This window comes from Coloeus monedula (genome assembly GCF_965178545.1).
Source record: "Coloeus monedula genome assembly, chromosome: 6".
Lineage (NCBI taxonomy): Eukaryota > Metazoa > Chordata > Aves > Passeriformes > Corvidae > Coloeus > Coloeus monedula.
In genome coordinates, this window is record NC_138786.1 from 29,622,189 (window position 1) to 29,634,272 (window position 12,084).

The window sequence follows — 12,084 nt, forward strand, 5'->3', positions numbered from 1 at the left end:
GGCGGCGCGGGGGCGGCGTCTGCCCGGTCCTCCCCTCCCGCCGCCGAAGCTGCCAGAGAGTCAGGTGGCTCCGGGATGCGCGGCGGTGGCAGGAGGCGGAGGCGGGCGCGGAGGAGGCGGCGGCGGATGGGGGGGATGCGGCGGCTTCTCCACGGCACACGCTGCCCGGTCTCGCCCCTGCCCGCGCTGGGCTGAGGCGGCCCCGCGCCGGGAACTCCCGGCAGCGGCGGCGGCACCTGCTGCCGGCGGGTGCCGGGCCGCATGAACAATAGGCGGCAGTCCCGGCCCCGCCGCCCCCCGCAGCGCCCGGGTGCCGCGGGCGCCTCCCCCTATGGAGCAGCCTCGCCATGGAACCCCTCACCGAGCTCAGCCAGGAGGGCGCGGGTGGCGGAGAGCCGCCGGGCGACGAGCCGCTCTGGACCGCTGTCTTCGAGTACGAGGCGTGCGGCGAGGACGAGCTGAGCCTGCGGCCGGGGGACGTGGTGCAGGTGTTGTCCCGGGACTCGCACGTGTCCGGCGACGAGGGCTGGTGGACGGGCAAGATCGACCAGCGCGTCGGCATCTTCCCCAGCAACTACGTGAGCAGCGGCGTGCAGGGGGGCGGCCCGGAGCTGCGCGCCCGATACCCTCCGCCCCCCGCCATACAGCGTAAGGGGGCCCGGGCCCGGGGCGGGGGGCTTGGCGCGTCCCCTCAGCCGGGAGGGAGGGACCCAGGGAAGAGGGGGAGAGGCCCGGTCCCGCCCCCTACCGTGGGCTTGGGCTGGATATGGGAGGGGGGACGGGACCGGCGGGACTGCCAGGGTTGTGGGGGGGAGCCGAGGCTCGGCCCTCCCGATGTCTTTGAGGGGAGGCCTGGGCCCTTCCGTGGGTCCTGTTGGAAGCCGGGGCGGCCGCCGCCGGGGGGGAAGGGAAGGCCCATCCCGGTGGCGAGCGGCCGTGGGAGGCCTCGGGCCCAGCTGGCGGCGGGGGAGGCCCGCGATGGCCGTCGGCGGGGAGCGGAGGGGCTGCGGCGTCTCAGCCCCTCCCGCCCAGGGGCTGCCCTGGGCCCCTGGTCTGTTCCCTTTCCCACCCGCTGAGGTATTCCTGCTGCTCCAGTGCCCTTCTGTCTTCCAGGCTAGCGCGCTGCTCCCGGGGAGGCAGAGCCTCCCTCAGTATGTTTTTAGCGTTTCACCGACGCCAGGAGCAGTTTCCCATTGTTAAGACCTGTGTTTCCAGGGGCTGATAAATTTTCATCAAGCGACAGAATCCTGGCGGCTGGGCAGTGGTGGAATCACCAGGGCTTTGGTCATTTTCCCTTTAAGAATATTCTTAAAGGTTGCTAAAAGGGAAGCAATTGTTTCCTGAAGTGTTGATTCACTGCTAATACTTGTTCAGTATCATCCTGCTTACTAACCAAAAGCTTGTTTCTGACTGAAAAATTCCTAAGTTGTCTTGTGTTACCAGGTTCCTCTGCTCTCTTACAAATTCTGTCATAAAATACCTGTGAATGAGTTGTATCCCCGTTTGGATATCTGGGCCTGCCTGAGGGTTGCTTGACTATGTTGTGATGCTGAAGGCACCGAGGGATCAGTTTGTTTCTGTGAATTTCAGTGCAGTTTTGAAGCCTTTGTTGGAGATGGAGAATAGGGCTGTTTCATCTCTACATTTTTTTAGTCACTGTACAATTGTAGAAGGAGAAACAGCGTGGAATGACTGTTTCTACATCCTGTTTATCTATCACTATTGACAGTTCAGGCAAGGATAATGCTTTTTTTTGGAGGGACAGAGAAAAATCTTCAGACTAGTAGGCTTTTCTAGAAAGTAAAAGAGTGAAAAGATGGTTTGTCCTATCTAGGCCGTATCTCCAAGGAATACAACTAATAGCTTTTTTTCTTACTCTGTATTCTGCTTGAAAGCATTTAGGTAAAACTCAGTAATTTGTACCATTGCCCTTGGGCTTGTGAAGGGACTAGGTGCTGTTCTTTTCTTTCATGCTGCAACAGCATTGGCAAGTTATTTTTTGCCCCACACACAGAAAAAGCTTTGAATGAAAGCTTATTAGGTTTTGCTTTTGAGATACTTAGGAGAACCATTTCTGTAGAACTTTTTGAACCCTTGGCTCCCACTCTGTTTTGAGTTTTCAAGTTCAGGCTTTGTAACTGTGGATTCTTCTGTCTTGCTGCCTCTTCTATGGTTTGATAGTTCATAAACAGTTGGGGAGTTGTACCTTCCCCCTTTGTCTTTGCCTTACGCTTCCCGTGCCACAACAGGGCTACACTACTTCTCTTCTGTCAGGTCATCAACCATATGTTCATGACAAAGTAGAATTTATTGTCCTCCAGTAGGTTTGTATAATGCCTAAGGACTATGTTTTTGTTGTTTGTTTGTTTGTTTTTTTTTAAGAAACAGTGCAGTTTGGACAGGGATTAAAGTTGGTTGCCATTGAATTGGATTTTCAAGTTGAATATTAGAAATCCTTTTCCAGGAATGCTATCCACTTTTAGAGCTGATGATGTTAGTTTGATAGCTGTTTGGAATAGGAATCACAGTCTACTGTTTAATACTTCATAGTCCAGTAAGTCCAGTTTTGCAGGAGTGATGCAAAGTGTCGCTCTGGACATGCATCTCTTCACAGAACCTATTTTTACTTGCTTTCCTAAAGGTTATTTTCATATTTAATGGAAATCTAGGAGTATGAGTTCTAGGGATTTTGCTTCTACTGAGAGCTGTACTAGTTTAGCTGGTAATTTTAGCCATCCATCTAGTGTGCTTGATTCTTGCCTCAGTGAGGGTACCATGAATGATAAGAGGAGCCTGTAGAGGCTGTCAGCAGTGGGCCGACTTGAGGGACTCTCATCTGCACTATGGGCTCTTACACACTTCAGACTGAATTAAATAGCTTAATCATGTGGTCTAATAAGGGCTGATTAAACAGCACCTACTTTGCAGTTGTCAACATGGCCACTGGTTCACGGTGTACAGGCTCTGTAATTCCTTACCGGCCCACAGAGGAATGATAGCACTTCAGTTCTTGAATTCTGTACAGTCCTGTACAACACGTCTGCCAAATTACGCTGGAGTTCAGAGGTGGGGTTAGTGTGTTTAGAAATGTAAAGAAAAACAGGTATTTTGTGCCCTAATGTAGCTGTATAACTCAAACTATGAAAATGAATAAACTAACTCAGCAGAAAATACTTTTTAAAAACCCCAAACAAAACATTTTTAAAAAGTGACGTTTTTTTTCTGAGGAAGCTACCCACGAGGGTAAGCTGGCCAGTTTGCCTTATAGAAATACACATTTTCAAACTAAAGCTAAGGTCATACTTCCAGATAAAAGAACATTCAATGTCACGCATTAGTCTTCATGTGGAAGCTGAAGTGTCTCCGTTTTACATCCCACCCCTATTAATTAGTGCCTCCAGCAGGGATGTGCTTTTTTTGATGGAAAATGGGTGACAGCACACGAGGTGTTCTACTTTCCAGCCTTTCGGTTTCCTTTGCCCATCTCGTTCTCCTGCTTGCCACCTTACTGTCGCCCTTCTTCCCAGCACCGGGGCGGGGGTGAGGGGAGTACGGGGCGCTGCCCGCGGGGCCGTCCCGTCCCGTCCCGTCCCGTCCCGTCCCGTCCCGTCCCGTCCCGTCCCGTCCTCGCTGCCGCTGGAGCTGTCCCTTCAGCACCTGCGGGCCGGCTCGCTCAGTTCTCGCTGATGTCCTCTCAATCTGTGAAATGCCCTAGCAGAACGCTCGCTGTGAACAGCACCTGAACGATGTGTGTCTGGAGTTGGCAGGGCAGGCAGTCTCCTGGTGATGTGGGGGGCGTGTTTGTTCATTTTCAGTCTTTTGACTGACCTTGTCCCTAGGAGCAGGTTAATTGAGGATTGTACTAGTATTGAAATTCTATCAAGTGAAGAGATAGGACTCAACATCTGATTTCTTTAGGTCTTTTTTTAGTAAGAAATGCAAGAGTGACTCTTCGTGTATTCTCAATGGCAGGGCAGTCTCACATCTGGATTTATTGTCATTACAGACTTGTTCTAAAATTTAGTGTTTCTGGTCAGAATCTATTCCTTTCATGTTTTCTAGTAATCTCTCTCTCAAGCATTTGAACACCAAGGTTGCTGCTGTAGGACTGAAATCTTCTTTGTTGTGCTAATCCTTGAAGTTCAGAGTGTTACCCAAAATATGTATTCACAGTAGGAGAAAAATAGATTGTGTTTGGGACTGGAAGAGACCTTTTCTCCTTCTGGAAGACTTTCTTGGTCAGTTTTCTGTCTTGTTTCCCATTAATCTTTTGTTCATGGAACACTAGAAAAAGCAGCACAGGCATCCTTATTAAACTAACTCATAAGTTTGACTAATTTACAAAAGTAAGCCTACTTCTAAAGATCAGGTTCAGGAAACATGGAGCTCAGACAAAAAAAAAAAAAAAAGCCTTCAGCTGTGGACAGAAGAGTTTGTATTAACTCCATACAGTTTTGTGACAAAGTCTTGTACTATAGGAAAGACATTTGATTGGAATAAGAAAACTAGTTTACTCAAATGGGATCTAACCTGCTCCCTTACAAACTTCATTTCCTTTCTACCAGGTGAAGCAGGGGAACAATGTCAGATTTGGCTTTTCAAATGCAGGAAAGTATTAAAAGTCTTGGTGACTTTCTGTTTAAATCTTGCATTATGGTACTCTTCCTTAAAAACTTATTAAAATTTCATTGATTGTAGTCAATGAAACCACACAACTATCAGACAGAGTAGCAGCACTGGTAGTCTACCACTGCTGTAAATTGAGCTGTGTCAACATGTTTTCATTGGTCACTATGTGGAATTTTCATTCTACATTAGTCAGTGTTGGATGGGTTCTTTTGGCGACCAGTATAAACTGTGTTTAGTGTACAGTTGTACAGGATACATTTTCTCATTGCTTTTGCTCCAGGTACAATTTGTATACTGAATTGAGACATCTGCATCTGTAGATCTTTTTCCTGTATGATGCTGATTAGCCACCAGCCTGTAAAGTCAGTGTATGGGAATAGGAAGTTTTTGTAACAAAAATGCAGTGTGCATTAAACAAAAAATGTTTTTCTTATTGCTTGCTCTGCACACTCAGTATGTGGTTTCATCCATCTGTTTGTCACACTGTTGTCGGTAACATCAGAACTGATTAACAGATCTCTTACGGGGAACAAATCTACAAAGCCTGTAGAGGTGTGGAAGAATAAGTGTGATTTGGGAAGGACTAAAAGATTGTTCAACAAGAGACATTCAGATAAGGGACAAGTGGAGAAGCAGATGCATTTTGTGTTGAGTTTTAGCTGTTTCACATTAAACACTGTATTGTGAAGATTAGTTGGTGTGTTTTTCATTTTTGGAATCTTGTACTACTGAGAGTATATCCTTAAGGGGGGTAGGGGCAGGGGCATCAGTATTATAGGGGTTTAAGTGTGGTAAGAGGTATTTTATTTTACTATGTTTTACTATTTACAATGAGTACTTCATACAGATTTTATGACACTGCAAGCTCTGTTTTACCATACTATTTGGCACTAAAAGGTTGTCAGAAAGGCCTACTGCTTTCCTTTGTGTTGTTTTGGAGTGAAAACTGGCCCTTCCTCCAAGGGTAAGGGTGAGGTTGGCCAGTGTGAACCTTCAGCTGATGTACAGGCTGCATAGTTGCTAAATGCTTACATCTTTTTTCTCCTCTTTCCCTAGTCCTAGAGATCGACTTCTCAGAGCTTGTTCTGGAAGAAATCATTGGCATAGGGGGCTTCGGAAAAGTGTATCGAGCTGTATGGATAGGAGATGAGGTTGCTGTCAAGGCAGCTCGCTATGACCCTGATGAGGACATCAGCCAGACCATTGAGAATGTCCGCCAAGAGGCCAAGCTCTTTGCGATGTTAAAACATCCCAACATCATTGCCCTCAGGGGCGTGTGTTTGAAGGAACCTAATCTTTGCCTGATCATGGAGTTTGCCCGCGGAGGATCACTCAATAGGGTGTTGTCTGGTAAAAGGATACCTCCTGACATACTGGTGAACTGGGCAGTGCAGATTGCCAGGGGAATGAACTACCTGCACGAGGAAGCAATTGTTCCCATAATTCACCGTGACCTCAAGTCCAGCAACAGTAAGTGCCACACAGTGAACAGTCAGGGTGCTGGGATATGGTTTTGGGGAAGAAAATCATACAAAGTAAAGAAGGGAGTAATGTTAATGTAGTATCCTTTCTTGTGAACCACTGTATCCTCTAATTCAATCCCAGAAGGGTTTATTTTTATACAGTATGGTGCTACAGATCACAGGAAACGTGTAAATGCTTTCACTCTTTAGAAGCAACTTAAATGATTGGGTGCAAAAGCAACTGTAAATGAAGCATGATTCACTAGTAGTTTATAAAGTGTCTAGGTTTTATTGGCATTTTAGCAGACTTCTGTATGTTATAAAGCCTTATTGAACTTAAAATCTCTATTATTCTTCCACTTTTCGGAAGGATAAATGCTTCTTTGTAAAGGTAAATGCTCCTAAGCTTTCATTTTACTTGCTAGATTTTCATCTGTATAGATGAGATGCAAGCCTGTTTTCATTATGGGAGATGTAACCCATCCCAGCTGAATTGGATCTTCTCTTTATCCATCATAGAGCTGGTGTTGACAGAAACATTAACTCATGTGAGTAAAATGTCTTTGTACGGCCAGGACTTCAGCTGATATTTGTGGTGCTTTACATGATACAGCTCACCCGTTAGAGAGCAGGGTAGTTAGGATTGTGGAAATCATGGTGATTTCAGCTGCTCTGTAGTACTGACAGCATTACTGTCTGTTCCTTGGGTCTTGTTCTTGTAGTGTGTCTCTTTTCACAAACTTAAAACTTGAAGTCAAACACACACATAGAACATTATTTATGAGTGTGGGAGCAAAGTGCTGCAGTGGTTTCAAGATCATCATCTCCTTTCCTGATGCCTCTATGCCACTGTTTAGCCTTTCTCTCTCCTTCTCTGTCTAGATGGCAAGAGCAAACATGGACCTGCATGTTGGCTGTGGTGGTTTAGATTTGTGTGTTAGTATGAACTCATTGTTATTTATGGCTTGAGTTAATAAGAAGCTCTAATAACTGGGTGTCTGGGATGCAGGCATATGTTCCCTTTTGCTTTGAGGGCAGGGACATTAGCAAAGAGGTCTGACAGATGGGAATTTTAATATCTTAAATAGATTCACTAGTGCTAGCATTAACCATTGCAATGCTGTCAATTTCCAGGCCTTGCAGTATCTTCCTATGTTTTTTTGACCTCACATGTCGTAGCAGTGAATTTACTTAGTTGGTTGTGAAAGAGTAAAAAAAAGTATTATTAGTTCTTGTTAATGAGTTTGCAAATAGGAACGATAAGAGCTTTCAAGTTAGTTTCGACAGTATTGTTCCTATAGTAATGAAGTTTCACATTTTGTTAGAATAAGGCAATCTTAATGTCACAGAATAACATATCTAAACCCTTCCCTTACAGATAGCGATATATATGGGCATGTTGATAAATGCTGTAAAATTAAGGAATGATTTGCTTAGTTAATGAATGACTGGCTGCATCTGTGAATAAGAAATAATTGCCTTTCAGTGTCGTACCTTTCCTTCTTACCTAAGAAAATATTTACTTGCTTAGTTTGCTAACAGGCCATTAAGGCTTCCTTGCTAAGTGCTAGTTGAACATTTTTAAGGTTTAGAATGAAAGTTATTTCTAAGATAAAAAACTGTTAGCTTCTAGTATTTCACTGTTTCATTCAGATCAGAGACTTCTAGTTGTAAAAGGGAAAAGCATCAACAAGAGAACCAGCCCAACCAGAGGGACACCAGTGCACTGTGTTACCAACCAAACAGATATGGATGCTCGAAAACATCTGGACTGTCAGCAGCAAGACTAAATGTCTCTTGTCACAATGAATCAGCAGAGTATAATTGTGCTGCACTGTAAATGGTCGGTGAGAAGTTGCTACATGTATTACTGTAATTTCCCCCATTTGGGAGGAAGCAGTCGTAAAGAAAAAGGAAGAATGAGTGGGGATGCCTCTGAAAGGATTCAGAGATGTTCTGTGTTTGAAGGGGAAAGGTAGAGAATTTACATGGTGATCGTGACCAAGATAGGATCAGATCTAGTAGAGAAATGATGGGTATAGGAAAATTCTATCCCAGATAAGGCTGGAGCAAGCACTATTACATTTGGGAAACTAAATAAATGTTGGGCCTGGTACTGGAGGGAAGGACTTGAGATATTTTAAGGAAAAAGTATTGGTTTGTTTCTCTCTTTTGAAATAAGATAAATTAGTAACTTTGGGTATGGGCTTGGCATATTACAACAGCTGTTTATTAAACAAAACGGAGTTCTTCATTCTGTGCTGTGTAATTGAAGAGAAATTTTTAAAAATAGATACTATTTTAAACATTTGAAATACATGGGTTTTTTCTGAGTGTACCTACAGAGCAAGCATCATAAATATTAGATTATGACAATGGCGGAGCTTTTTTGTGGGGATATGGGATTGTAGGATAAACAAATTTGGACTGCCTAGGTCATGTCTTGATTGTTCTGTGACTGCATTGCTGAAATCCCTTTTCTCTTATATGTAATAAGCATCTTAGAAATTCCTCTGCTCTGTTTTCTGTGGAAAGCTTTTTACTAGTTTTGTAAAGATTAGTAGACTAAGTATATTGTTGCATCCTGATTAATATATAGCTTACTTTTTTTCTGTTTTTCTGATGAACTTAGTTTTCTCAGTTGCCGTGGATAATGGAGAGCCAGTTATCTTGTTAGCTTTGTGCCTGTAGAATTACAAGCTTCCATCATTTTCTTTGCACAAGTTACCACCCACCAGGTGACAGGCAGTGATGTGTCTGTGGTGAGGGAAGAGCTTCTGCTTGCAGGAACTTGGAAAGGATTCTTGCAGATGCATTTCTTACATGTACTAAACATCTACAAGCACAGTAGAGCTGTCATGGGAGCATCAGCTGTATTGATTTACTGGTTGGTACTGCCTGTGTTGAGTAATAGACTGTGATTCTCCTACATCTCATCTTGCCTTCAAGCACCAGCTGGGATGTACACTGTGCATCGGAAGCTACAGGATGAGTTAGTTTGGGAGTTAGGGAACAAGATGGGGGAGTGGGAAAGAACAGAGTTGCCTAATTTAAAATCAGTTTTTCTACTAGAATAGAAGAAAATCAGAGAATGCTTTGTTGTCAGATGTCTGCTTATGTTTAGACAGACACAGAATGCATAAGAACAGTACTTCATGATGAATCTTTTAAGCAGATCACGTTGCATTTTGAACGTGTCAAGTGGACACCCTAATAGAAGTCTGAGAAATTACCCCATTATAGAAGGATTTGGGAAAAAAATCCTTTTTGATTTAAACTATTGCAGCTTTGTGGACTCAGTATATACCAAAACAATGTTCAGAATAGTTGTCAACATTTCTGGTAGTGTAATAAAGAACATAGGGTTTTGATTACTTTGGGAGGTAACTTCAGTTTTGTTCATCTGAACTGAACTTCAGACAATTATTTGAAGATTCCGGGAGGTGTCTCTTTCTTGAGATACTCCTCATCAAAAAGCACTCCATATCATTTGTCTGTTATCCATCTTTTTTGATTGAAAGAAGGAATTTTTTTCTGTTCTGTAGTTTTTTCTTCTTTTCATTTTCATAACTTTACATTTAGTGCTAATACATTTGGAGTGTAGGAAAAGTGCTCTGTATGTTTAGCACCATGTTTGAGGAAGATGTATTGTAAATCTTGGAGGTTCTGGGGGCTTTGGGAATGTAATCAGGAAGTGAGTACAGAAAGGTCTTTACAGAATAAATTGCACACTTGTGATTTAGTTTTAGAGACCCTGAAATTACTTTGAGTGTGAGTTCAGCTGGCAGTAAGTCTGGTAGACAAGTGTTTCAGTGGCATTAGCAACTCATATGTCAGTCATAAAACTACACGAGAGAAAGAAGATTATTTAGGACAGCTATTTGGTTCTGCTGTGTGGGGAGATAAGTATTTCTCTTTTTATTTTGGGCATTTGATTTAAGGGATTCAATTTATTCCAAATGAAAATTAATCTTATTAATCTGACAGAATCCTCACTGGCTGCTGCTGCTTCTCTTCGTCTGGTGATATCTCCAACCTCTCCTTCTTCAGCTGCATTTTGGTGAGCCATTGAGCATATGTTACAGAATCCTTAGTAGGCCTTTCCCACTGTGAAAGCGCCTAAATAATCTAAATGCTGAGCTATAGAATAAAAGCAACTAGAAATACCCACTGAAGTCAACATCACTGCACTTAGAACAGCTCTTAAGAGTTTTCCTTTCTTTTATCTCTCATCTGTGATTCAAGTCTCATTTCTGGTCAGAGAAAAGTGCCTGGAATATAACGCTTAGGATCAAAAAGGGAGAGTCCTGTTGGTTTTAGTGAAGTATTGCAAATTACAAAGTTGGTCCTGTTTATTTCTGTTTGTCTGTCAATGTTAGATATGCCAGCATTGCTATAGGAATAAAGCCAGTTAACTAATACTGTGGAGAACTAGCAAAAGCGTATTTGCTCTTTTTTGTGACTGTCTCAGCAAAACATGTTTGTTATTTGCACTGCATAGAAAGATTTTGCTGAGGGTGTTCATGCCAGTTAGCAAAATGCTTTTTAAAAGTCACCATCGTTGTGTTCCACAAAGTGGCACAGAAGATTAGCAGCAAAGTGACATTGCCAAGGTCAAAGAAAGAGGAAAGGACAGAGGTCAAAATAAACCCCAACAGTTCTGATTCAGGCAAGTTCAGTAGTTCTCTTCAAGTTATTTGAAGTCTTTATCTCTCCTACTTTTTGGATCACCAGTGTAAGCTTGTGGTGTCCTGAGATTCAAAGCTCTAGCTTTCTAAAAGAATTCCAAACTCTGCTATAGCTTCGCTTATTTAATGTAGTTAAGCCTTTACGTGTTCATAAAGATGCCAGTAGAGCTGACTTTCCACATGGTCTATGGATAGTTGTTCCTAGGACTTAAAAGATTCCTTATTTTTTAATTTTAATCCAGTCATAGCTGACACTCTTCTGTTGGTCTTTTCAAAGCAGGAAAAGTTCTTGTAAACCTCTTCCTCTGTCTGGCAGAGGTGTAGAGGAGAGCTCTTCCAGGGTCTGCTGAATGTACGTTGGCAGAGCAGTTAGGAAGTCTGCGCTGTTATTGCTGCTTCTGGTACTCCAGTGTAATTTGCTGACTAACTCTCCAGTGTTGTACCTTCTATCAGAATGGATTTCCTTTGTCAGTGCAATTAAATGACTGTGAGTAATGCTTCTTGTAAAATGTAGTGAAGCTATTTCAGTGATATCTGAATGCTCTTTACTGGGTGAATAATTGATCTGTTCTAGTTGGGTAGTCACTTGCCCTGTACGAGGAAAGTGGTAAAAAGGTGAACTTTTTTTTGGGGGGGGGGGGTAGTGCTGGTGTGGAAGACAACAGCTGGAAGATGAATTTTCAGGGAGCAAAAATCAGTAAAACTCCTTCTTTTCTTTCTTTTTTTCTAAGTTTGAAAACTGTGTACAGTAGAAATCAGGCCTTTCAAACAGCCTGAATATACTTGTAAGGCTGATGAAAGATGAATTTAGGTTCTGCCCTTATGCAATTACCTGATTCTGTAAACAAGCTGTAAGATATTGCTAATGGTGCATAACTCCTAGTTCTGGTTACTCTGCTTATATTTCTCTCTCTCCCCTGAGTATCATCATTTGTGCTGATATCCTGATCACTTCTGTTGTAGTTGAAAAATTCCAAATAACCATAATTTTTTTGCTTGTGGTAATATAATGAGGAAATTCATGCCATTAATACTACACATTTTCATTGAAAATAATTTTAAAAAACCTGATTTTATGTACTATTAGTGCAGAAGATGTAAATTTTGCCTGGAAGTGTTGCTAATTTTTAAGATGTTAAAATACCAGGAATTCCCAGAAGTAGGGTGACAGTTTGTATGTTGTACTTAGGTACTTTCTTGGGATTTTTCTTCCTTAGCTTTTGTAAATTAATGCAGCTATTTTCTTCTCAGAGAGGTTTGACAGATGCTTTCATGTTGCAGTCTTATTTTCATGTCTTAGTAGA

At 42.9% G+C, this 12,084-nt stretch overlaps 1 protein-coding gene across 1 annotated transcript in view; it reads left to right on the forward strand.

Moving 5' to 3' along the window:
* Positions 1–347: 347 nt before the first annotated feature.
* MAP3K9 (mitogen-activated protein kinase kinase kinase 9) overlaps positions 348–12,084 on the forward strand; it is a gene marked incomplete at both ends in the record, with an annotated part of 52,653 nt that continues 40,916 nt past the window's right edge. Inside the window, 2 exons of the mRNA XM_082283870.1 lie at positions 348–648; positions 5,686–6,099. Of these exons, the coding sequence (XP_082139996.1) occupies positions 348–648; positions 5,686–6,099 (715 nt within the window). The remainder of the gene's footprint in view (positions 649–5,685; positions 6,100–12,084) is intronic.